This window comes from Polyodon spathula, chromosome 4, assembly GCF_017654505.1.
Source record: "Polyodon spathula isolate WHYD16114869_AA chromosome 4, ASM1765450v1, whole genome shotgun sequence".
Classification (NCBI taxonomy): domain Eukaryota; kingdom Metazoa; phylum Chordata; class Actinopteri; order Acipenseriformes; family Polyodontidae; genus Polyodon; species Polyodon spathula.
The window spans coordinates 52,171,838-52,198,155 of NC_054537.1; the positions used below are offsets into that span (position 1 = coordinate 52,171,838).

Sequence of the window (26,318 nt, forward strand, 5' to 3'; positions counted from 1 at the left end):
TTGCTCTTGATTCACAAATCATCTCAGCATCTGCTTTAATGTTTGTTTAAAACGTTCCACTAAACCGTCCATCTGTGGATGATAAACAGGGGCCCGTTTCACAAAAGTCTGTGATTGCGATGAGGTTGTGATGAGGTTGCGAGGACACAGAGGTTGCTGCTGCATGAATTTCATAAAGCGCTTGCAAGTGCCGTCGCTTGCGTTCACTCTTTTGCAATCTGTGGCGAGTGAAATCACTAACTCTGTAATCCATTTTAAGGCACAGTGACCGATTAGGTAAATGCACAATAGCAGAGTTGCAAACGAAAGCAATTTTTTTAAGAACATAAAAATGTTACAATTATTGAAATAGGGCTGGTTGCTACAAATCTGTTCTGTTTGGCAAATTTTTTGCAAGTTTTAGTGATGAAGAAAAAAGTTACAAATGATCACTGCTGTTGTAAACACTGTTGGTGGGGAGGAGCAAAGAACAGTAGCTGAAATAAGAAATAAATTGATAGATCTAGTGAACAGAACGAAAAAGGAGATGAAAAAGCATTAAAGTTGACGGAGGAAAACCAAAATACCTCACTGTTGACGAGATTTGGAGCTGTGAAAAGTCACAGGCTGTACTTTGCAGTTCTATACATAAGGCAAGCCCTTCTTCAGCTGTGTAGAAAAAAAAAATCAATGCAATGTAGCAAACATATTTAAAGAAAAAGTGTACTGATCTGTGTTTACTTTTTTGAAAATGTACTGAAAAAGGTCTTTTGGACAAAATGTATATAGCCAGCGAAGTACAATCGCTACCTTGACACTTTTATTAGTCTCAGGGGCATGCCTGATAATCAAGCTGCGTTTAGCCTCACTATTTAAATGTGTGGGGCAGTGTGAACAGGCTAGCTGTAGGGGTGACGTCAGGCCAGAAAGAAACGCTCACGCAGACAGTACTGGGGTTGAAACTGACACGCTGCAGCGCTCACTGTGTTTATTGAAACAATAAAAGATTTAAATAAAAACAGCACACTGCACTTGAAGCCAAAATAAACAGACAAGCAAAACAAATAGACTCTAAAAAACAGGGTGGACAAACTCTAGACACAAAACAAGTACCGTGCTGGTTCTTCAGCACGTAGTAGCAATTGTTATTTTTGTTTCTTTTAAATAGTTTTCACCTCCTCTCCACACCCGTTCTCCTCTCACCGAACACACAACATATATCACACAAATACACACAGGTGCGGGGCTCATTGCCACAGTGCAGTTACTAACATGCAGATGGCTGCTGCAACAAAGTTTTGTTATTTGAGGATCTGCCAGATTTCTTTTAGATTTTATCTAGTGAGGCGCTTGTCACTATTTTTGTCACTTGAGTTTGGTCCATTTTATTTATTTGTATCATGTCTGTGTGTTGTTTAACTTATTTATTGTACACATTTAATTTTGTTATTATTATTATTATTATTATTATTATTATTTTATTATTATTATTATTATTATTATTCAAGTAATAATTGCTGCACGGCATTGCAGCCGGTTTAAAGCAATGCAATTTTCCCAATAATGCTATTATCGTACTGAATAAATCAGGACTTTTGGTATATGATTGTATATAACTTGACCTTGCCTCAGTTACTGTTATTTGTCACCCACATACAGTGCCTATAGAAAGTCTTCACCCCCTTGAACTTTCTGTCACATTTTGTTGTGTCAGTGCCTGTGGCAAAGTGCCCGGCCCTGTGTGTATTTTGTTGTTTTGTGTTAATGTTGGTGTATAGTCACTGGTACACGGAACATAAACGGGTCTGTGTAACACAAGTGTTTAAAATTTATATTTGTATTTAGGCACGAGAATTGCATAGCACTTCACGTGCAAGTAAAATGTAATAATATGTGAGCACGGAGAATTGCACTTTATTAATTCGCGTGCAGTTGTACCGCAACTCCAATTGAATGATTGATTAGCAATTGAGTCACGGTACAGCTGCATAAAAGCTGCATGTTTTCACCCACTCGGGGTTGTGTGTTCGGTGAGTGGAGAATGGGATTGGAGACGGAGGTAATAATAATAATAATAATAATAATAAATAATAATAATAATAATAATAATAATGATAATAATAATAATAATAGTAGTCCGTTTTGTTTGTCTGTTTATTTTGGCGAATGTGCTGTGTCCTGTTTTTGTTTGTTACAACCGTTTACTTTCTGTCTGTCTGTTCATTCAATAAATGCTGAGCGAGACCATTCACTTAGCTCCACCAAACTCCACTCTCTCTTGTTGTTTATTTTCTGGCTCTGGTCTGACGCCACCCACTCCGGCCGTCTTTGTGACAGTGGCTCAGAGTTTCATGCATTTAAATGAGGATTTTTTTCCCACTTATCTACATACCATACCCCAAACTTTTAAGGGGAATTTTCTTTTATTGTGAAAAAAATTATATATTAAAAATACAAAACTGAAATGTCATAACTGGATAAGTCTCCACCCCCGAGTTAATACTTGGTTGAAGCACCTTTGGCAGCAATTACAGCTGTGAGTCTTTTGGGTTAGGTCTCTACCAACTTTGCACACCTTGATTTGGCAATATTTGACCATTCTTCTTTACAAAACTGTTCAAGCTCTGTCAAGTTCCTTGGGGAGAGTTGATGGACAGCAGTCTTCAAGTCATAGCACAAATTTTCAATTTGATTTAGGTCGGGGCTCTAACTGGGCCACTCAAGGACATTTACCTTTTTGTTCCTTAGCTACTCCAGTGTAGCTCTGGCTGTGTGCTTCGGGTCGTTGTCATGCTGAAAGGTGCCCCCGTCCCTGACGATGAGAAACATCCCCATAACAGGATGCTGCCTCCACCATGCTTCACAGTAGGGATGGGTGATGTGCTGTGTTGGGTTTGCGCCAAACATAACTCTTTGTATTTAGGCCAAACAGTTCCATTTTAGTTTCGTCAGACCAAAAAATTGCATACTTCAAACAGGATTCAAGGTGGGCTGTCTTCAGAAATGGCTTCATTCCTGCCACTCTACCATACAGGCCAGATTTGTGGAGTGCTTGGGATATTGTTGTCACATGCACACTTTGACCAGTCATGGCCATAAAAGCCTGTAGCTCTTTCAAAGTAGGGCCTCTTGGTAGCCTCTCTGATCAATCTCCAACTTGCTCGGTCATCCAGTTTGGAGGGACGGCCTGATCTAGGCAGGGTCTTGGTGGTGCCATACACCTTCGACTTTTTAACAATTTAGGATTGCTATTCCAAGTGGGGTGGACGCTATTTCAGTTTTTATTTTTAATTGATTTTCTAAAAAAATCCAGAATATTCTTTTCACTTGGAAGTTGTGGGGTAGGATGAAAAAAACCAAACAATTTTAATGCATTTTAATTCTAGGCTATAAGGCAACAAAAGGTCAAAATTTTGAAAGGGGGTGTAGACTTTCTGTAGGCACTGTAGCTTTGGGCAGGGTTTACCCTATACAGTAATTGCCCCTTGATAATGAAGTGCGAATATACTAGCACCCCAGCGCCTTCAACATCCTTAACTTCAATAGGCCAGACCTGTCCCCAAGCATGCACCAGTGTTGGGTTGTTTTTCTGGTCCAACACATGTCCGGTATATTGAAAGGGGCCGGAGTAACCTTGCCCTCTTGGTCACACTGCGTACCTACTCCCTTTGAGTGGCGTTTGATATCTTCTGAGCTCTCACCCATCAGTTCCCAACCTCGTTTCAGGGATGCACCTTCTTATTTTTCAATCCGTCTCACTTCTTTGTTTTCCTAGGATGAAAAAGGGAAGAAAACAGACCAGCTTGCAGGGGAAAAATCTCACAAATCGTTTTCCCTGCTGTTTGCCACAAGAGAGCTGATTGAATTAAGGTCTGTGCATACCATGAGTCTACTGATGCCTGTATACTCACATTACCAACCACCACATCAATGACACAAGGCCCCTCCCAACAATTTCCCAGTTCCTTACCTGCTTCAGATGCCAGATAGCACGTCACCATGTTGCACTCCATTGCAGAGGTGCACAAGTGGGCGATGTGTCCAGGCTCATTGCAACTAAAACAGACGATCAGGGCAGAAGGCACTGGGGTTAGGTGTCTAAGCTGGGTAGATTTTGTGAGTAAATCTACACCAGCTGGGGGCCAATCGCTGCCTCCATGGTAAGGAGGTGAGTCGGCCCATAGGGGTCAGTGGTCTTGGTCCCAGGGGAGGAAGAGGTGTTTGTGGCGATGGCTCTGATACTTGGCTGGATGGAGGAAGAAGAGGGGTCAGTAGTCTGGTCTTGATGGAGACCCGGGTGTCCTCGAAATCTCCAGCCAGTTTAACTGTCTCTTCTTTGCCTACTGTCTCTGTTCCTGTGCTTGCAATAGCACAGTGAGCATTGCGATGTCCACATCTCCCATTCTGATACCACGTGTGAAATGTGTGGGTGGCAGTGCATGGGTGTAGGGGTGATGCAGGTGCTCCAGACAATGACAAACACCAAGTTCACAGTTGAAGATCTTTTCTTTTTCTTTTTAAAGGTCTCCTTGACCGTATGAAATAATAAAGTTGGCTCTACCCAACTATAGGTACTGCCAGTGTATAAACCAAGGGATTGCAGTCCCGAAATAATAATACAAAACACAGACACACAACACAGATACAGATACGTCTCCGGACAGTGTGTGCTCTAGGTGCAGGTGCAGTGCTTTAAACAGTAGTGCTTGCTTCTTGACAGGTGCAGTGCAGGCCAGGCTTATAGCTGGCTTGAAGTGGCAGCTCTCGGATTCGTATTAGCCATCTGGCAAATGTACACTGATACTAAAACAGACAAAACACTTAATTCACAATTTCACAGTCCTCTTTTCCTCCCATTAACCTCAACAAAGGAACCGATTACGGCGTCACGTCCCCTTAAAGTACCTTAAGCCCCACCCCCTCTGATAGCTAGTTCAGTCACGTCTCCTCCAATTCATGACAGAAACTTCGCTCACCATACTAGGGTGATGACTCCTGGTACCGTGACCCCTTCCTGAATGGCCGGCGTCCGACTGCCCCCGGAATGAACTGCCCAACCATTCAGTACGAGGCACACGGTTCCTGTTGTACAGTGCCCTCACAGGTCAAGTGGGAGATTGTTGATTTGAATTAATTCACTCTCTGTCACACAGCCATATCAAAGTAAAAATGTATTTAGCTGTTTATATACTCTGCAAACACTGTATGAAACCCTTATTAAGTGATCTCATGTACTGCATATGAGTTTTTGACAGGACAGCTTTGTTAATTTAGTGCCACAGAAAGATTAGTCTTTTGGAAGCTACATAGCAGATTTAATAATGAACACATTAAGGAAATACTCCTGCTTTTAGGATTTTACAAACATATGCAGCTCTTCTATTCATGTTTTTTATTTTTGTTTACTTTCTTAAAACCATTTATTTAAGAGGAAACGTACATCTGTGTATGAATGGAGCAATTGTTGGTATTATAGATGTCTAATAACTAAAATTATTATTATTTATTTAGCAGATACCTTTATCCAAGGCGACTAGGACATGTGAACTATGCATCAGCTGCAGTGTCACTTAAAGCAATGTCTCACCTGAACGACAGAGCGCAAGAAGGTTAAACGTCTTAAGGGTAAGGGTCACACAATGACCAGTGTTTAAACTGGGCTTTGAAATGGGAACCTCCTGGTTTTTTTAACCACTGGACCACACAGCCTCCTAATACCTAATAACTAACACCAATAGGAATGTATTTTAAAATAATTATTGTATGCAATTCAAATGCCAGTTCTCTATAAATATGTTTTTACTAAGTGATATATAAATAACATAATTAATACATTTAACCAGAAAAAAACTAACCCTTGCAGTCGAATATCCATTACAAATTACGTGTAATTATTTATTTTGTAATGCACTTGTTACTGTACCACTGTGCTCTTCATGATAATGCAGTAGATTTCTGCTGTTCGAGTTCTAAGTTCGTCCAGCCTCGTGGCCCAGCAAGTTTTGATTTGAATTGTATTCGATTTGGGTAAAGAACCTATGTTGTGTGGCGCTCCAATGCTAATCGTCTGCACAAACACATCAGACAAACGACCTGCACTTGTCCGCATCACCAGACACAGTCGACTTCCTGCTCCACTCTGCAAAATGAACGTCAGCCGAGAGCAGCCGCTACAACCAAGGGAATCAGAAGGATAACAGACCACTCCTAAACAAGGGATTGTGTGTCCGAGGAAAACAAAAGCCAGTCAAGGTGTTGTGGTGTGCACGTTACCCAAGGTAAAATATTTGCTTATTCTACTTTAAAACAATTAATGGTGCTGATTGGCACTCTGCGTTGTTAGTTTGAAATGCATGCATGTGATTTTGTTTATTTATTAAACCTATCAGTGTTGCCATTTAATATTGAATAACATGATTTGACTACCGCTAGCATGCAGTTTGCGATACGATAATAGGATCTGAAATTGCAGATTATAGTATCTATTCGTTTGGTTTTGTTTAGTGTGTTTACATTTTTATGTTAGAAACTAGATGTGAAAAAAGCGAATCCTTGGTGATGTGCTGCAGTGTCCACACGGTTTGTGTTCCTAACAGATCAATTTTCGATATTTAAAATATTAAACATATTCGAGACATCATTGGAAACCTCTACGCTTTTTGGTGACAATGCTGGTCTATTTCTTTAGGTCAGTAGAAAGCTTTCGACAGGATAGACCACCTGTATATATGAAAGGTAATACTTCGGTTTTCTGTATACTTCGAATATATATATATATATATATATATATATATATATATATATATATATATATAAATTATATATTATATAAATATGATATAAAAAAAAATTTGTTTTTTAACACATGAAAAATGATCACTAGACTATATATCTATCAAGGCTATTATATATATATATATATATATATATATATATATATATGTGTGTGTGTGTGTGTGTGTGTAGTCTAGTGACATTTTTCGTGTGTTAAAAAACGAATAGGATTGAGTGCTACTTTTCCAGTTCAGAGAGGAGTTAGGCAGGACTGCTTTCTCAGTCCCTTAAGAGCTGAGGAGGGTCTTGACTGGCTCAACATTCACGGTTGTATAGACGAGGCCCTAAAAATGACTATACAGTACTTATGCAGATGATAAAAATGTAATTGTCGTCAATGAAAAGTATTACGAAGGGCATGATTCCTGCAAAAAATGGTTTTGAAATATATAATGCACTTTTAACGAGAGACTAGATGGGAACAAGGACACCAAAATTACCACCTGGGTTTCATTGGAGGGCTGCAGGACCTGGCAGGTCACCTGGGAGATGACAGTGTGCAGCAGATACACTGGGAGTGAATAATAGAAGCAATTAAAGCTTGATTGCAGAGGTGGTGTTGGCTGCTGCCAAAAAATGTCATAGAGGCAGGATTGTTCATCCTCTTAGTTTGTGTGGAGCCCCCACACTCTTCTGACAGATAGAGGCATTTTGGGACAGCTGTCCATTGGCTGGAACAATGTGATTTTGCTTTCTAAGGGGCAGACCACCTGTATTTATGAAGAGTAATAAAAACTTTCGGTTTTTAGACGGTTTTTAAAAATGAAAAGGAAAATTAATTTACTCTGTAGTGTCGTTTTTTATGTTTAAAAAATGAATGGTGGATTGAATGCCCCTTTCCCAGGTCAGAGAGGACCTGCCTTTGGAAGAGGGGGAGGGGTGTCGGGGCTGTTATATGTCTAGCAGGACAGATGCTTTCCAGCTGCAGGCCATGCAGAGGCTGCTGTATTCTCAGAGAGAGGTCTCAAAGAAAGACAGTTTGCTTTTTCTTTCTTTTGCTAGGTTGGTGGACTGGGTCTCGATGGTTTTTATTAAACTGCACTGTAGATTTGGTGAACTGAAGCCTTGGCAGTGCATAACTATACAAAGAGACAAAGAGAACCTAACTTTGTATTGGTTTTATAAGAGCCATTTTGCAACCTGAATTCAATCAGTTGTTTAGGAAACAGAGCGTATCTTATGTGGAGTCCCTTTATTCTGCGTAAGAGTTAATATGATAATTCTTTTTAAAAGTACAGTTTGACGGTCTGAAATATTAGTTCACTGAAGCAATGTTTATTTGCAGGGTTAATTATAAAATGAAAAGTACCCAGCTAGCCAGTTTTCTTTTAGGACAGCTCAAGCTAGCACTGTTTAAAAACACAGAAAAATACAGTTAAATCTTGCTTGTTATATCAATGTTTTAGCTTTTAAAAGGCAGTGCATAATATGGAAATGTTTGAAATGATTTGGTGCATGAACAATATCCTTAGTGCTGGGACGAACACAGGATTTCCATGTTCGGATATTCGTTCGTTTTCAAAAAGTAGTAAAAGTCATATTGCTCAAAATGTAGGCAGAAACAGCATAGCAGCAGGGGCAGGGAGCGTGGGCCGTGTGTGTGCCTTTGTTTTGCAGCAAGACATTACAGTAGGTTAAAGTAGAAAAATATCCCAGGAGTAAAGAATACATTGTGTTGGACTTACTTTACCCCAGTGAATTCACTACAAAATAAAGGGGGGGTGTAAAAGAAACAGCGCGTGTGAAAATAAATTAGACCTGACGCGCCTGACAAGTGTGGAAAAAATGGACCGCTAAGGGTTAAGCGAGGCATTTAAGAACACATGCTTGCTTTTTTCTGTCCCATGAGATTTTGACTCGCTCTAAGCAGCACAGCATGTTTTTGACCTAGATGGCTTTCCGCAGTGAACGTGCGTGCGCGTAATCCGGGTTGTTTACTTTTTGCTGTTTACAACTTAGAGGCTTAAGAGCTGCTGTTTTTAAATAGATAGTTATATATAATGTATAATATACAGTGCCATGAAAAAGTATTTGCCCCCTGTCTGATTTTCTACATTTTTGCAAATTTGTCACATTGAATTTGGTCAGATCTTTGTGGGTTGTAGTAGTATATAGAGGGAGTCTGAGAGAAAAAATGACACCAAGTTTGGTGCTTCTTTCATTTGTTTGGGGTGCAAGGTAATCAAATATGCAATCTTCAGGTGTGAAAAAGTTATTGCTCCCCCTAGTTAACTCAACCCAATTAAAGGGATAATTAGGGTCAGCTGTTTGAATACTTTGGTTAACAATCAGGCCTGATTTTGGCCAGGACCTGGACGACTTGTCATCATTGAAGGAACCATGAATTCTGCTCTGTATCAGAGAATTCTACAGGAGAATGTCAGGCCATCCGTCCTTGAGCTGACGCTGAAGCGCAGCTGGGTCATGCAGCAAGACAGTGAGCTGAAACAAACAAGCACGTCTACACAAGAATGGTTGAAGAACAAGAAAGTTTTGGAATGGCCTAGTCAAAGTCCAGACCTAAACCCCATTGAGATGTTATGGCAGAACCTGAAAGAAGCAGTTTATGCTCAGAAACCCACAAGTGTCACTGAGTTGATGCAGTTCTGCATGAAGGAGTGGGCCAAAATTCCTCCATGGCGCTATAAGAGACAATAACTACAGGAAGTGTTTAGTTGCAGTTATTGCTGCTAAAGGTGGCGTAACCAGTTATTGAGTCTAAGGGGACGATTACTTTTTCAGACAGAGGCATTGGGTGTTGCATAACTTTCTTTAATAAATAAATGAAATAAGTATCAATTTTGTGTTATTTGTTCACTCAGGGTCCCTTTTATCTAATATAAGCTTTTGGTTGAAGATCCAATAAAATTCAGTGTCAGAAATATGCAGAAAATCAGACTGGAGGCAAATACTTTTTCACTATATATATATATATATATATATATATATATATATATATATATATATATATATATATATATATATATATATATATATATAAGATGAAGACAAACGTTGTTGCTCGCTGACTTTTGAAACATGAATATGCAAGAATAAAGAACTTTGAAAATAGATGTTTAATTATGTCTAGACCTAATTAGGTTCCCTCTGTCTGAAAAAGGAAGAGACAGGCAGATGTCAGTCCGTTCAGGTATATATATATATATATATATATATATATATATATATATTATATATATATATGTGTGTGTGTGTATCTATATACCCTTGAACTTGAAAAACAACACAGGCCTCAGTCAGTAAGTAAATTCATTTAAATGAGAGGTTTTTCCATTATGTGCTTAATACACACTGTTAAGGGGGGAAAAAAGTTTTTATTGAGAAACAAATTATATATTAAAAAGTACAAAACTGAAAGATCATAATTGGGTAAGTCACCACCCCTCCTGAGTTAATACTTGGTGGAAGCACCTTTGGCAGCAATTACAGCTGTGAGTCTGTTGAAATAGGTTTCTACCAACTTTGCACACCTAGATTTGGCAGTATTTGACAATTCTTCTTTACAAAACTGTTCAAGCTCTGTCAAGTTCCTTGGGGAGAGTTGATGGACAGCAATCTTCAAGTCATGCCACAGATTTTTGATTGGATTTAGGTCGGGACTCTGATTGGGCTACTCAAGGACATTTACCTTTTTGTTCCTTGGCCACTGCAGTGTAGCTTTGGCTTTGTGCTTTGGGTTGTTGCTATGCCGAAAGGTGAACTTCCGTCCCAGTTTCAGCTTTCTTGCAGAGGGCAGCAGGTTTTTCTCGAAGACTTCTCAGTACTTTGCTTCATTCATTTTCCCTTCTATCCTGACAAATGCCCCAGTCCCTGCCGATGAGAAACATCCCCATAACATGATGCTGCCACCACCATGATTCACAGTAGAGATGGTGTTCTTTGGGATGGTGTTCTTTTGCGCCAAACCCATTTAAGCTAAAAAGTTGCATTTTAGTTTCGTCAGACCACAAAACTTTTTGCCACATGGCTACAGAATCTCCTGAGTGTTTTTTTCCATACTTCAAACAAGCTTTCTTGAGTAATGGCTTCCTTCTTGCCACCCTACCATACAGGCCAGATTGGTGGAGTGCTTGGGATATTGTTGTCACATGCACACTTTGACCAGTCTTGGCCATAAAAGCCTGTAGCTCTTGCAAAGTTGCCATTGGCCTCTTGGTACCCTCTCTGATCAGTTTCCTTCTTGCTCGGTTATACAGTTTGGAGGGGCGGCCTGATCTAGGCAGGGTCTTGGTGGTGCCATACACCTTTCACTTCTTAATAATCGTCTTGACCATGCTCCAAGGGATATTCAAGGTCTTTGATATTTTTTTATACCCATCCCCTGATCTGTGCCTTTTCAGCTTTGTTCCGGAGTTCTTTTGAAAGCGCCTTTGTGTTCATGGTTGAGTCTTTGCTTTGAAATGCACTACCCAGCAAAGGGAACCTACAGGAACTGCTGAATTTATCCTGAAATCATGTGACTCACTACAATTTAACACAGGTGGAGGCCGCTTAACTTGTTATGTGATTTTTGAAGGTGATTGGTTACACCTGAGCCAGTTTAGGATTGCTATTACAAAGGGGGTGAGCACTTATCCAACCAGGCTCTTTCAGTTGTTATTTTTAATTAATTTTCTACAAATTTCTAGAATATTTTTTTCACTTAGAAGTTGTGGGGTAGGATGTGTGGAAAGATGAAAAAATAAAAATAAAAAAAATATTTTAATGCATTTTAATTCCAGTCTATAAGGCAACAAAATGTGAAAAATTTCTAAGGGGGTGTAGACTTTCTGTAGGCACTGTAAACCCTATTTATATTATTTATATTTAAGAAAAGACTGGTTTTGATTCAGAAGGCTATCATGGTAAAACTATGGAACTTCCATAATTATCATTGGGGTTCACAAACTTTTTCTCGGCACTGTGTGTGTGTGTGTGTGTGTGTGTGTGTGTGTGTGTGTGTGTGTGTGTGTGTGTATGTGTATTATGTGCTTATCACTGTATAAATCACTAAGCACCACTGCATTCTAAATTCCATGACAAACTGACATTTTAATTTTTATTAGTACAAAACCACACTCAAAAATGGCATTTCACCTATTTCCTTTAATATATTTGGGTATGAAACTCCACAGCTGGTAAAACACCAGCTTTCTGAGTGAAGATAGCAGTCTATCTGAAAAAAAATAAATAAATAAGTGCACTAGCAAGAGTAGACATTTAACAGTAGATGAAGAAACGCTAAATGAAATAGAAAAAAACAAAGATTGAAAAAAACACACACAAAAAGCTACAGCATCGGCTAGTTAATGTACTTAAAACTAAAAAAAATGCACATTAATTTTATGGAAATAAGTTAAAAAAATCTCAACAAAATGAAGGGAATTTTATGTCAGTGCAAGAGGTTCAGCTGGGGACCAGTATTGAGTCTCCAGTTTTATAACACTGAGCTGGACTAAATAGATATTTTCACAGTAGAAGTTTTAACATCTCTGCTGACAGCGAGTTTAAGACCAACAATAATGTATTCCTGTCAGTCAGGAAAACTCTTAGAAAAGCAGTAAAGACAAGGCCAGACACCACCCTGAATTAAAGGCCTGGATTTGAAGTGTCTGTGGAAAACTGAGGCACTGTCCCCTGACACCGTGGTCAGATTGGTGCGTAAAATCTGGTTCAATCGTCAACTTAATCTTGCACGACTTGGACGCGAAGGTGTCCAACAACTAACAAAAACATATTTTGAGATCCAAAAGGATGAAAACATACTAGAATATGTGTGCCTTGCATATAACAAGTTATCAAACTCTCTTCAAGATCCACCTTCAGTATCCATTGCAGCTGCTCTCCTTACTTCCTTAGTGTCATTTGAAACTCCGCCCATCATCACAGCTTGTGCCCAGTCCTCCTCTAGTGAGACAGCACTTACGATGCAGAAATTCACACTAAACTAACATGTGCAATTTATTTTTAATAAGTGAACAATAAATTAAATTTGTATATTACTCTGTGGATGTATACACAATAAAAGTTTCTTGTTTTGTCTTAATTTAATTGTGTTTTTATTATTTTAATTATTTTTTAAGAAGGGTTAGAAGTGGTATAAACCACTTCGGGCCATGTGGTTCCGATGATATACACCACTTCTGGGGTGGTTAAATCACCACCCCAGGCGTGGTATATATCATGGGAACCAGCACGGCCCATAGTGGTTTATACCTTACTGTGGCAAAGTGGTTGGTAAGGGTAACAGAAGTTGCGGTGATGCGGTGCAGGAGTGATGAACAGACAACGGATATCCAGTGAAAAAAAGTGCTTTTATTTGTAATCCAGGTCTGGTGACCATCAAATAATAAATCCCCGGCTGTACACAACAATGTGTAAAGCCCGGGGATAGAAATAACAGGGCACAGTCCCGGACAAAACAAACACACGGTCACCAGTCCTGGGTGAGTGCAGACGTGCGTGTGCAGTGGTGAAGACATGGGTAATAGTTTAGTTGTCTAGTGGTGAAAACACAGACAGTTATTTACACAGACACAAACAACACACAACACTCTTTCTTTTCTTTTACTGAGAGCTCCTCTCTTGATCCTTCTGTCTCTCCAGCGTTTTACCCAAACAAAGGAAAAGATCAGCGTTACCCTGGCCCCTATATGTAATCCCGCATGATATCGAGGTAAACGGTTGCAGCTGCCTTATTACTTGCAGCTGCCTCTCGTTTACCTTTCAAATCAATACGGTCTTACAACAGAGTCTCGCTTCTTTCCAGGCTGACCCACTTCCCTGACCCGGAAACGAACTGTCAGGCCAGCCCTTCCAGATACTTCTCCTCTCGTTCTTTAGCGCCCTCACAGGTCGGGAGGAAGATTCATCACCAGAACTCACGTTTCCGTCACATATCCCACCGCTCAGAGTGGAGCCGAAGGAACACTCAGCTAAATCTACCTTCCCCATTACTCCCCCCTCCCGGGAAAAATAATCCGCATTTTGGTGGTCTTTCCCCGCACGGTGTATCATGTGGTACATGAAGGGCTGCAATGCCAGATACCACCGAGTTATCCAGGCATTGCTGTCCTTCATTGTGCTTAACCACTTGAGTGGGGCGTGGTCTGTGACCAGATCAAATGAGTGTCCCAGCAGGTAGTATCGTGAAGAGTGAGTAGCCCATTTAATGGCTAAACACTCTTTTTCAACTACGGAGTAGTTGCGTTCCCAAGGTAACATTTTTTTACTCAGGTACAATATTGGGTGTTCTACTCCAGCTACTTTTTGGGACAAGACTGCACCCAAATCTACATCCGATGCGTCAGTGTGGAGGATGAATCTCTTGGTGAAATCCGGTGTGATAAGAGTGGGGGCCTGGCAAAGTGTACGCTTAATAGTATCAAACGCTCCCTGACACTCAGCTGACCATTTAATTAAATTTGGAGCACTCTTTTTGGTGAGGTTGACTAACGGGTTAACCACTGTGGCGTACTCAGGGATGAAGCGGCGGTAATAACCGGCTAGGCCCAGTAGTGACCTCACCTGAGTCTTGGTTTTGGGGATCGCTGCATCAACCAAAGCCTGGATTTTGGTGACTACAGGTCTCACCCTTCCATTCCCCATTAAAAATCCCAAATATTGAGTCTCTGTTTTGGCAAACGCACATTTCCTCAAGTTAGCTGTCAGCCGGGCTGCCCTTAGAGACTGAAGAACGGCTGTAACCCTAGCCAAATGCTCTCGCCAGGTGGAGCTGTATATCACCACATCATCAATATACGCTGCTGCATATTCATGATGTGGGCGTAAAACCTGGTCCATCAGTCTCTGAAAGGCAGCGGGCGCACCATGTAGCCCAAATGACATGGTTTTAAAGTGGATCAGCCCTTCTGATGTTGAAAATGCGGTTTTCTCTCTGGAGCTGCGGGTTAAAGGGATTTGCCAGTATCCCTTCGTCAGGTCCAGAGTGGAAATAAACCTCGCTTTTCCCAGTCTGTCTAAAAGTTCGTCGACCCGAGGCATGGGATATGCATCGAACTTAGCAATAGCGTTCACCTTTCTGAAATCCACACAGAAGCGGTTGGTGCCGTCTTTCTTAGCCACTATGACGATCGGACTGCACCACTCGCTCCTGGAAGGTTCAATCACCCCAAGCTCGAGCATATCCCATACCTCTTTGCGAACGCCACTTCGTCGACTTTCCGGGATCCGGTACGGTCTCTCTCGCACTGTGACACCTGGTGGAGAGATAATGTCATATTCAACTAAGTTTGTTCTGCCAGGCACATCAGAAAAAACATCGCTGAACTCCTCAATAAGCTTACGCAGCTCTCTTTGCTGATCCGGAACCAATTGTTCCCCCATAGAAATCGCTCTTGTGCTCGGGGTCTCTGGACAGGGACCTAAATCATCCTCCATATTGCCTGGGGCTATAAATAAGACCTCCCTTGCCTGCCAGGGCTTTAACAAATTGACATGATAAATTTCACGTTCATTTCGGCGATCGGGCTGTCTAATTTCATAATTTACTTTCCCTATAGCCCGAATCACCTCATACGGCCCCTGCCATTTAGCACACAGTTTTGATTCTGATGAGGGAAGTAGCAGCATTACCTTGTCCCCTGGTCGAAAGGTTCGAATCCGTGCATTTTTGTTGTAATGCTGCTGTTGTCGGTGCTGAGCCGATCTGAGGTTGTCTTGGGCCAAACGACCGACCAAATCCAGGCGATCTCTGAGTAGGAGCACATACTTCACTACATTTTTAGACAAGCCTTTGTGCTCCTCCCACCCCTCCCTCAGCAGGTCGAGAATGCCGCGAGGCTGCCGGCCGTACAGGAGCTCAAAGGGGGAGAACCCCGTTGAACTCTGCGGCACTTCTCTCACCGCAAAAAGGAGGTAGGGAAGAAGCGATGCCCAATGTTTCCGCTCCTGTGTTACAAATCGCCTCAGCATCGACTTTAAGGTCTGATTAAAACGTTCAACCAAACCGTCCGATTGTGGATGATAAACGGACGTCCTGATGGGACGTATTTTTAATATTTTGTACACCTGCTGTAACGTATTGGACAAAAAATTGGTTCCGTGATCAGTCAAAATCTCCTTGGGGATCCCTACTCTAGCCATAATCTGCGCTAACTCGGTGGCTATTGCAGCTGCACTAGTGGACCTCAATGGAACTGCCTCTGGGTATCGCGTTGCATAATCCACCACTACTAATATATGCGTATACCCAGAGTCAGAAGGTAGCAAAGGGCCCATTATGTCCATTGCAATGCGCTCGAACGGAGTGGAAATAATCGGCAGTGGGATCAAAGGGGCGGGGCGCACTCGACCCCGCGCTACTCGCTGGCAGTCTGGGCATGTGGCTACATATCTCGACACATCAGTATGAAGACCGAGCCAATAGAATCGAGCCAATATTCGTTCCCTCGTCTTCTCGGCTCCGAGGTGCCCCGCAAAAGGGATATCATGCGCCAGCCTCATGACCTCGGTCCGACAAGATGGGGGAACCAATAATTGTGTTACAGGCTGTCCTGTGCCCGCGGCTAGGTTTACCCTATATAGTAATTGCCCCTTTATACTGAAATGTGGATATACTAGCGGCCCAGCGCCATCAACATCCTTACCTTCAATGGACCGGACCTGCCCCCAAGCGTGCACCAGTGACGGGTCGTTCTTTTGGCCCCACACTAGGTCCGCGCTTGAGTACCACGGGTCCGGTATATTGAGAGGGGCTGGAATAACCTCTGCCCTAGTCGGCCCAGTAACCTCGCTCTCTCGGTCACACTGCGTTCCCACTCCCTTCGACTGGCGTTTGTTACCATTACAGCACTCTCCCACCAGACCCCAGCCTTGTCTCAAAGACGCTCCCTCCCATTTCGCGGTCCGTCTCTCCTTATTTGTTTTTCTAGGATGGAACAGAGGGGAAAACATTTCAGTATGAAAAGGAAACACATCACCAATCCGTTCCTTTTTTTCTTTTTCTGCCACGTTTACGTGTGTGGCTGAGACTGCCATTATTTGCACTAATTCTTTGAATTTTGGCCAGTCTCGGCCCAGAATAACTGGGTGCGGCAACCTTTCCACCACCCCGACTACAAGAAGACGTTTTATTGGTCCTACCGATAAGTATACTTTTAGGGTGGGGTATGCCGCCGTGTCTCCATGGATATAGGAGATGGCCACCTGACCTTGTGGCCGCCACGACACACCGCCCAAGAGAGCTGTCCTAATCAAGGTTTGCTCACACCCTGTGTCCACTAACGCGTGGGTTTTCACATTCCCTAAAACCACGTCAATCAGACATGGCCCCTCCCAACCGTTATCCCCCTGCTTACCCGTTCCAGGTGTCCAGTTGCACGCAGCCACGTCACACTCCATGGCAGCGGGGCATGACCTGGCCCTATGTCCTGGCTGGTTACACCTAAAACAGAGTGGGGGGACAGAGGGGGCATAGGTTAAATATCTGTCCCGCTGCTGGTAGGGCAACAGGGCAGGGGCAACACCTCTACCCCAGCTGGGGGCCATCCTCGGTCTCCATGGGGGGGAGGCATGGGGGCCCAACGGGGTCGGCGGTCTGGGAGGTCTGGGTGCCGGGACCGAGGGTGATGGTGGTGGTGTTGGAGGAGAGGGAGGGAGAGGTTGGTTCCTGAGCAGGGCAGGGGCTGACAGGATCCCGACCCGGGCCGACGTCAAGGAGTCCTCAAAATCTTCGGCCAATTTGACCGCCTCCTCCAGGGTGTCAGGGTTGCGGTGCCGTTCCCACGCCTAGGTTTTGGCGCCGACCACATGGCAGAATCGTTCCACCACAATGGTTTCCCCCATTTGTTGAGCGGTCTTCTTCTCTGGGGTCGGCCAATGGACCATGTGGTCGTACAACCGCTGTGCCACCACCCTGGGGCGTGTCTCCGGGGCTCTCCGGTATTCGCGGAACCGCGTCCGGTGGGTCTCCGCGGTGATGTTGAGACGACGGAGGATAGCCTGCTTGACTAGGTCATAGTCAGTGGCGTACTGGTCGCTCAGGGCTTGGTAGGCTGCCTGCGCTTCCCCGACCAGGCAAGGTCCCAGCTGGCTTGCCCAGAACTCCCGCGGCCATCCCGCAGCAGTTGCCAGCCGCTCAAACGCCACCAAAAATGCCTCCGGATCATCCTCCGCCGTCATTTTCATGGCCCGTGCCTTCGGGGCCGACATCAATGATGTTCCGGTAGGGGTCGCTCCTGCGGCAACGATCAGCCCTACCCGTTCAATGAGCGCCGTATAGCGCTCCTCCCTCCGTCTCTCCTCTGCATCCCGTCTGATCTCCAGTGCCTGCAGCAGCTCCGCCAGTGCGTCGCGGTCCATCCCGGATCTGACACCACGTGTGGCAAAGTGGTTGGTAAGGGGAACAGATGTTGCGGTGATGCGGTGCAGGAGTGATGAACAGACAACAATATTCAGTGAAAAAAGTGCTTTTATTTGTAATCCAGGTCTGGTGACCGTCAAATAATAAATCCCCGGCTATACACAACAATGTGTAAAGCCCGGGGATAGAAATAACAGGGCACAGTCCCGAACAAAAACAAACACACGGTCACCAGTCCTGGGTGAGTGCAGACGTGCGTGTGCAGTGGTGAAGACATGGGTAATTCGTGACGGTTGGTGCAGTGGTGATCCGGTTCGTGCTGACCCTCGCGGCAGCTCCGGATTTGTGTGTTTAGCTGTCTAGTGGTGAAAACACAGACAGTTATTTACACAGACACAAACAACACACAATACTCTTTCTTTTCTTTTACTGAGAGCTCCTCTCTCGATCCTTCTGTCTCTCCAGCGTTTTACCCAAACGAAGGAAAAGATCAGCGTTAACCTGGCCCCTATATGTAATCCCGCATGATATCGAGGTAAACGGTTGCAGCTGCCTTATTACTTGCAGCTGCCTCTCGTTTACCTTTCAAATCAATACGGTCTTAAAACAGAGTCTCGCTTCTTTCCAGGCTGACCCACTTCCCTGACCCGGAAACGAACTGTCAGGCCAGCCCTCCAGATACTTCTCCTCTCGTTCTTTAGCTCCCTCACAGGTCGGGAGGAAGATTCATCACCAGAACTCATGTTTCCGTCACACTTACATATATCACATATCACACAGAGCGCTTTTTCATTTGTCAGTTTTGAAACTGTCACGTAATTTCTGCTGATGCGGTAAATAAGTGCAAGGTATTTGTCTTTTCTAGTGAATACAACTGATTTTTGTATCTGAATAGTGTAAAAAAAAAAAAAAAAAAAAAAGATATTCATTTGAATATTCAGATATTTGTTCCAGCACTTCATTTGTGACACAGACAATGATGATGAGCTGCTTGTGTGTATTTATTGGATGAATTATTATGTAAAGGCAGGGTAGGAGAGAGCCCTGCACATTGGTAGTGGGACATGGCAAAGCCCTGCATGTAAAATGTATGTATTGTGGAGTTGAAAATACGGATAATTGTAGGATTTAAATGTATGGTTTGGGATTATTTATCGGGAGAATACTGTGTAGTTTAAATGTGGTCTGGCAGAGGCGGTGTTGGCCACTCGTCTCTGCCAGACAGTTTGTGTGAATGTGTGGTCGGAAGTCAGTGATTATTGACAAAGTGACTGGCGGCCATGCAAATGAAAACTCTCGTGCAGAATGTGACTATCTCTGGATTGATTAATTTATTGTTAATTCTGAGATGGTCACATGTATAAAAACCCCACAGCTTCTATGTTCAGTGAGGGTGATCAAGAGAGAGCGAGAGAAAGATAAAAAACTGAACGTAAAAAGTATAACAATTGCTACGCAGCATGGTACTTCCAGTTTATTTCGTGTCAGTATTCGTGATATGTTTTGTGTAAACCTTTATTTTGGCTCTCTGAGCAGTAGTTTTTCTGTCTACACTTTCTGTTTTATTTTTGTTTTGAATGAAAACAGCGCCTTCGCCCGTAGTACCTGCCTTTGTGCCTCTCTGTCAGCTGTGTGGTCTGGGTTCGCCATTACTCAGCCGTCCTGTCACAAAGGGTTTTTTAAGATCTGTATATCTATCTATCTGATATGTGCTGATAATCAAACCCACTGTGTTCATGTAATGATATTATTGAAAATAATGGAACAGGTGACATTATTGCACTTCAGAATGTACAGAGAAGGGCTCAATGACATGAGCTATGAGGACAAGTTCAAAGAATGACATCTCTTCAGCCTAGAAAAAGAAGGGAGAGAGGGGTCTTGAATGAAGTCTTTAAAATCATAAAAGGTATAGATATTGTTAACCCAAGACACTATTTCAAATTTAGCACAGAGAAAAGAACAAGACAGCATACAGTAAGTGGAAGCTGAGTAAAAGTATATTTTGAACAGAAGCTAGGAAGCACTTTTTTTACACTGAGTTAGAGATACAGGGTAATAGGATCTAAAACACTGGGAACATTTAAATGAGTTCTCCCACAGTAGGGGAAAATGAGATGCTAACAAGACAAGACTTGATGGGCCAAATGGCCTTTTCTCATGCTCAAATGTATTTATATATACTTATAGTCTATGCCGTTAATAGGTCATTTGTTCCCTGCCATAAAAGTTCACTGTTTCAACTAAAATTTGATTATAGACCTAAGGAGTGTATCTATCCCTGTATACAGAAACCAGAACCAAGACCCAGTGTCATAGTTTAACCTCTTTATAATGTTGTACATGCATTCTTTTTCAATTATAAACAATAAAAACATGCTGTGTTTTCCGTTGTCTCGTTTTCTTATTTCTGAGAGATCCACCTCCTGCAGGGTTACCTGAGCTAATCCTTTTGGGCATTTTCAGTTAAGACCAAATCCAGTCATCAAAGTACTGCTTTCAAAGTAACGACTCCAAAAATCAAGATTTACCTGCTTAACTAGTAACCTGTTAATCAAATAGTGCCACCTTGTCAGTGGAGGAGAATGACACTCTAGTTAGGCTTTTCTAAAACAATGATACTGTAATTTATTTTCTTTGTGTTTTCCGTACCTGTGGTCTAGACCACAGTTGAGAATAAAAGTATAAATATAGACAAAATAAAATGTAAAAGATAATGTCTGCTCTGCACATATGCTAGTCAAAGGGACAGCTCTAAAATGCTGCATCCCTAATAATATAAATATCAATACATATTTATAAAAAAAAAAGTAAAGTGAAATGCTGTTTTATTTCTTGTTGCAACAATATACAGAAAAAACAAAACAAAACTTATGGACAATTTTTATGGAGTTGGTTTATTTTTGAATAATTCAGATGTGTATTTGTAAATCTTTTTGTTTTTTGTTATTTCAGTAACGTTACAATAAAGAAAGCATGGTCATTACTATAGAGATCGGCATGAGCAGGCTTCTGGCTAGGAACAGGGCACAAGATGACAACTGAAGACTGTGGTTCTGATCTTGTCTCACAGCCAGAGCTGCCTTGAACATTCACCTCTGGTCTTGGTGTTTGATTTAATTACTGTTGCATTGGGCTTTTTATGAGGTATACTGCTGCCTAGCAACTTGAGCAGTCTACTGTTTGTAAAAGTTAAGTTTGGAGGCGCTCTCGAGGGAGAATTCACTGCATCCACTTATTTTAATCTGGCTACACCTTGCTGACACCCTGGGATCCTTCAAGTTGCTTGATTAGATTCTGGGATCAATAAGCTACTAACAACCAAACGAACAAGATGGGCCAAATGGCCTCCTCTCATTCTCGTTTTGACTGCGGCCAAAAATGTAAATGATGCCACCAACTTTCTAGTTATTTCAAGTGATCCGGGAAGATAAGAAACCAAACAGCAAGGTGCAGTACATGTTCTAGGCATTATTATAACTTATACAGGCTAGATGTGATAATGACTCTAATTAGACCCCTGACAGCAATAGAAAATAATCAGTCCCAGTAAGGGAAAATCCTACAGTCCAAGCAAACCAGATAAAACAAATGAATATTCAAATTTTAGTTTCTGTTATTAAGACTGTTGCAGCTGTATGGAATTGACTGGCGAACCGCATTTGTTTCTTACTGCTGGGTGGCAGTTAACACTCCTTTCTAGTTTAATTTAGCATTGGATAAATGCCAGGATTATAGATTAATGTTATGTGTGTTTAAAGAGTAAATGCAAAATTCAGTTTTCTATTCCCATTGTCTTTTACTGTACAAATAAGCACTGTTAGGCCTTACCATGGTAACAAGCCTGTCAGTACCATACAATATTCTGGCCTGACACAAATTAGAAATTGCAAAAAAAAAAAAAAAAAAAAACAGTCAGAGATGGTTAGCGATTGCTAGGCATTGTTGTTTGCATGATTACATATCCTCACTGCAATGACACAGTGTGCTGCTGACATCTCATAAACCATTCATTTCACAACCAGTAATTGTGTCTATCAGGGGTGAAATTCTCAACAAAAAAGTGCAGGTACTTACAGCTGGGTGGAGCAGACCTGTGGTTCTTTTTTTTTTTTTTTTTTTTTTTCCTGCCTATAAACATTTAAAAAACAGGGACAAATTTTCAGTGTTGTGGTTAACTTTGAGATGATAAAGACCTATCGCTTCCAGCATTCGGTAGGTGTATTCTGTGATTCTCTAAATCAGGTTTGATCTTGGTTGTTGTACAAGAAAAAGGAACCTTTTTCTGAGTTTTGCGAAACTCCTATACATTTTGTAATACCCTTGATTTACAAATTAAACTATTGTAGCATTACACTGTAGTGACTCTTCGATGTTGTTGTTTTATTGAACATGTACTTAACAATGGAACTATTATCAAAGGTATTTATTTATAATAAACTTCAATAAAAAATTAAATATCAATGGGTGATTTAGGTGTGCTGGTTAAAAAAACACTTTTTGGTTTGTCGTCCAAAACTATAACTGTGTATCCCTGTGAAAATGAAAGCACCTTCACTGTGCAAAGTCTTGGCATCAGCTTGTTGTATGTTATTGGTAAAATCAAGTGTTACTTAAATAGCCGAAAAATTTAATTGACAGACATGGCAGTAGGTTTTATACTCCACGCAACTTGCTGTGTTTAATACTGTACTTGTTTTTGTTTTTAAACTATGATAAATGTGTATGTTAAGGTCTATTCTTTTATTTTAATTTCTTGAAGAATGTTTACTGTTCTTATCTGTAAATTAAAAAAAAATGTATCCGATGAAGAGGAGCAAAGTTGATTTTTGTTCATTTTCTGAAACAAACCTATATATTTATTAGAACCTGAACCTAATATAACTCTCTGAGGTGGCCTGATTGTCTGTGTGCTCTATTTCAGGTGTAAGTTACTGCAGTGGCTGAAGAACAGGATATATAGACTAGCTGTTGGGAGGCGCTTCCTTTGCGGTATAGAAGGCTGGGTGTAAACTAAGCACAACATGGCTCGGGTCCTGTGTCCTCTCTATCTTATGTTGCTGTCCACAATAACCGGTAGGTGCTTTTAATACATATATAAGAATCATGGGATTGCTAAAGAATTTTTTTTTCTGATTTATTTTAAGAGGCCTGTTCACAGTATATCAAACCATGACAAGTTTAGCTGTCCCTGGGTACTGAACACAAAGAGAGTAAAGTGATTAGAGCTCTGACTGTTAAATCGACAGGACATTATTACCTGCTGCTTCAATTAGACAGCAAAAATATTCAGGGGCTTGGGGTTATATTACCATTCTACAGTAAATTACAATACAGAAAACCATGACAATTTTTTTTGACAAATATGAAGGAGAAAAATCTTTAAAAGATATTCAGTACCAGAAATTAGGTCGCCACGTAGTCTTCTTTGTTCAAGACTGAACAGATTCAATTCTTTTAGCCTGTCTGCATATGACATGCCTTTTAAGCCCGGAATAATTCTGGTCGCTCTTCTTTGCACTCTTTCTAGAGCAGCAATATCTTTTTTATAGCGAGGTGACCAGAACTGAACACAATATTCAAGATGAGGTCTTACTAGTGCATTGTACAGTTTTAACATTACTTCCCTTGATTTAAATTCAACACTTTTCACAATGTATCCGAGCATCTTGTTAGCCTTTTTTATAGCTTCCCCACATTGTCTAGATGAAGACATTTCTGAGTCAACAAAAACTCCTAGGTCTTTTTCATAGATTCCTTCTCCAATTTCAATATCTCCCATATGATATTTATAATGTACATTTTTATTTCCTGCGTGCAGTACCTTACACTTTTCTCTATTAAATGTCATTTGCCATGTGTCTGCCCAGTTCTGAATCTTGTCTAGATCATTTTGAATGACCTTTGCTGCTGCAACAGTGTTTGCCACTCCTCCTACTTTTGTGTCGTCTGCAAATTTAACAAGTTTGCTTACTATACCAGAATCTAAATCATTAATGTAGATTAGGAATAGCAGAGGACCTAATACTGATCCCTGTGGTACACCGCTGGTTACCACACTCCATTCTGAGGTTTCTCCTCTAATCAGTACTTTCTGTTTTCTACATGTTAACCACTCCCTAATCCATGTACATGTGTTTCCTTGAATTCCAACTGCGTTCAGTTTGAGAATTAATCTTTTGTGCGGGACTTTGTCAGAAGCTTTCTGGAAATCTAAATAAACCATGTCATATGCTTTGCAATTATCCATTATCGATGTTGCATCCTCAAAAAAATCAAGCAAGTTAGTTAGGCACGATCTCCCTTTCCTAAAACCATGTTGACTGTCTCCCAGTACCCTGTTACCATATAGGTAATTTTCCATTTTGGATCTTATTATAGTTTCCATAAGTTTGCATATAATAGAAGTCAGGCTTACTGGTCTGTAGTTACCTGGTTCAGTTTTGTTTCCCTTTTTGTGGATCGGTATTACGTTTGCAATTTTCCAGTCTGTCGGTACCACCCCTGTGTCAAGAGACTGCTGCATGATCTTGGTTAGCGGTTTGTAAATTACTTCTTTCATTTCTTTGAGTACTACTGGGAGGATCTCATCCGGCCCAGGGGATTTGTTTATTTTAAGAGCTGCTAGTCCCTTTAACACTTCTGCCTCAGTTATGCTAAAGTTATTTAAAACTGGATAGGAACCGGATGACATGTGGGGCATGTTTTCAGTATCTTCCTTTGTAAAAACTTGTGAAAAGTAATCATTTAACATATTTGCTATTTTTTTTTCTTCCTCTACGAATAGCTGATACCAGCAAACATGTCCCTGAGCACTGAATAGCCTGTGCTTGGTCACAAACATTGCAGAGCCCAGATATACTGTAGAGGTGACAAAAAAAAAAAAATCTTACCTAATATTACCATTTAATTTTCTAAATCAAAAGGCACACATATGATGGTAATATATGTACTTTAATTAGAGTGCTCAATCATTGTACCGTAGTCTTCTCACCAATTTGAAATACCCGTTTAAAATGACATCTCACTGTGGTGACCATCTCAGAAAGAGTTCAGCCATCTCCTCTTTTCACCCAGTGAATGTTAACAGCAGATCATGCAAGGCTATTGAACCCTGGAGTCCATCTTGGCTCATCTCCTCCTCAACTCATCTGGCCAGTAGAGGTTGCTGTTGTACAGATGGGTGAACCAATCCCTGACTATACTCATCCCAAACCTGTGGGAATACTAAGGCCAATGCCAGTGATTACCATACTAGGTTAAATAAAGCTCCTAGTTGATATAACTTACTCTCTAGTAGTCTATTAACTTTTTGTCATTAACCAACCAGCGACTTCCCCTAATAAATGTAACATCAAGATTCAAAAATTTTAGGGGGGGTGGCAAAAAAAGGGCACTTGGTAATATATATATATATATATATATATATATATATATATATATATATATATATATATATATATATATATATATATATATATTATATATATAATTTTACTGCATCATCATTCACACTGGTGTTGCTTTAAAATAAGCTGCTATCAGGAGACCTAGCACTGTGAGACAGAGCACTCTCCATTGCCTGATGTGAAGTTTCGTTTTTCAAAACTGCCTTGTGTGTACTGCCACTAGAATGTCTCAATAATGTAGACGTTTTGTAAACTTTACAGTTGCATAGAGATTGCACACTGAACAGCTCATTTCACCGTTATTAAACTCCAAACTCCCTTCACTAATAGCATTTGTACATTCTGCACTGTTTTCATTTTACAGCTCCAGCGAACTTTTTTTGCCTGCAACAGAAGAATCGTCGATGCAAGGCGTTTTTCTTTTTAACCAGTGCTCCATTTCTTTTTTTATTTTAAAGCGAAACTCACCGCTTGCATACAACACCTAGATAGAGTACCTGTAATGCTTAAAGATGGTGTCCGAGAATCACGTACGAGAGAATAGTCTTGCGGCATTTAAAATATCCAGCAATACTTTTTATTTATTTATTTATTTATTTATTTATTTGTTTGTTTGTATGTTTGTTTGTTTGTTTTATCCAGCACTACTCGGAGTGCGGCTCATAGTGCTGAAATCACTGACACCCACTTCCTCAGAGATTTTTTTTTTTAAATTAGCCATTATAAATTGGGTGAAAAACACAAAGGCTTAGAGTCTTAAAATATCTGAAAGT

The 26,318-nt window shown here is 41.2% G+C and overlaps 1 protein-coding gene across 1 annotated transcript in view; it reads left to right on the forward strand.

Annotated features, from left to right (window-relative positions):
- The first annotated feature begins 5,967 nt into the window (after positions 1-5,967).
- Positions 5,968-26,318, forward strand: part of kiaa0319 (KIAA0319 ortholog) — a 92,401-nt gene continuing 72,050 nt past the window's right edge. The window contains exons 1-2 of the mRNA XM_041248073.1: positions 5,968-6,257; positions 23,061-23,212. Coding sequence (XP_041104007.1) covers positions 23,161-23,212 — 52 coding nt within the window. The 5' untranslated portion in view covers positions 5,968-6,257; positions 23,061-23,160. The remainder of the gene's footprint in view (positions 6,258-23,060; positions 23,213-26,318) is intronic.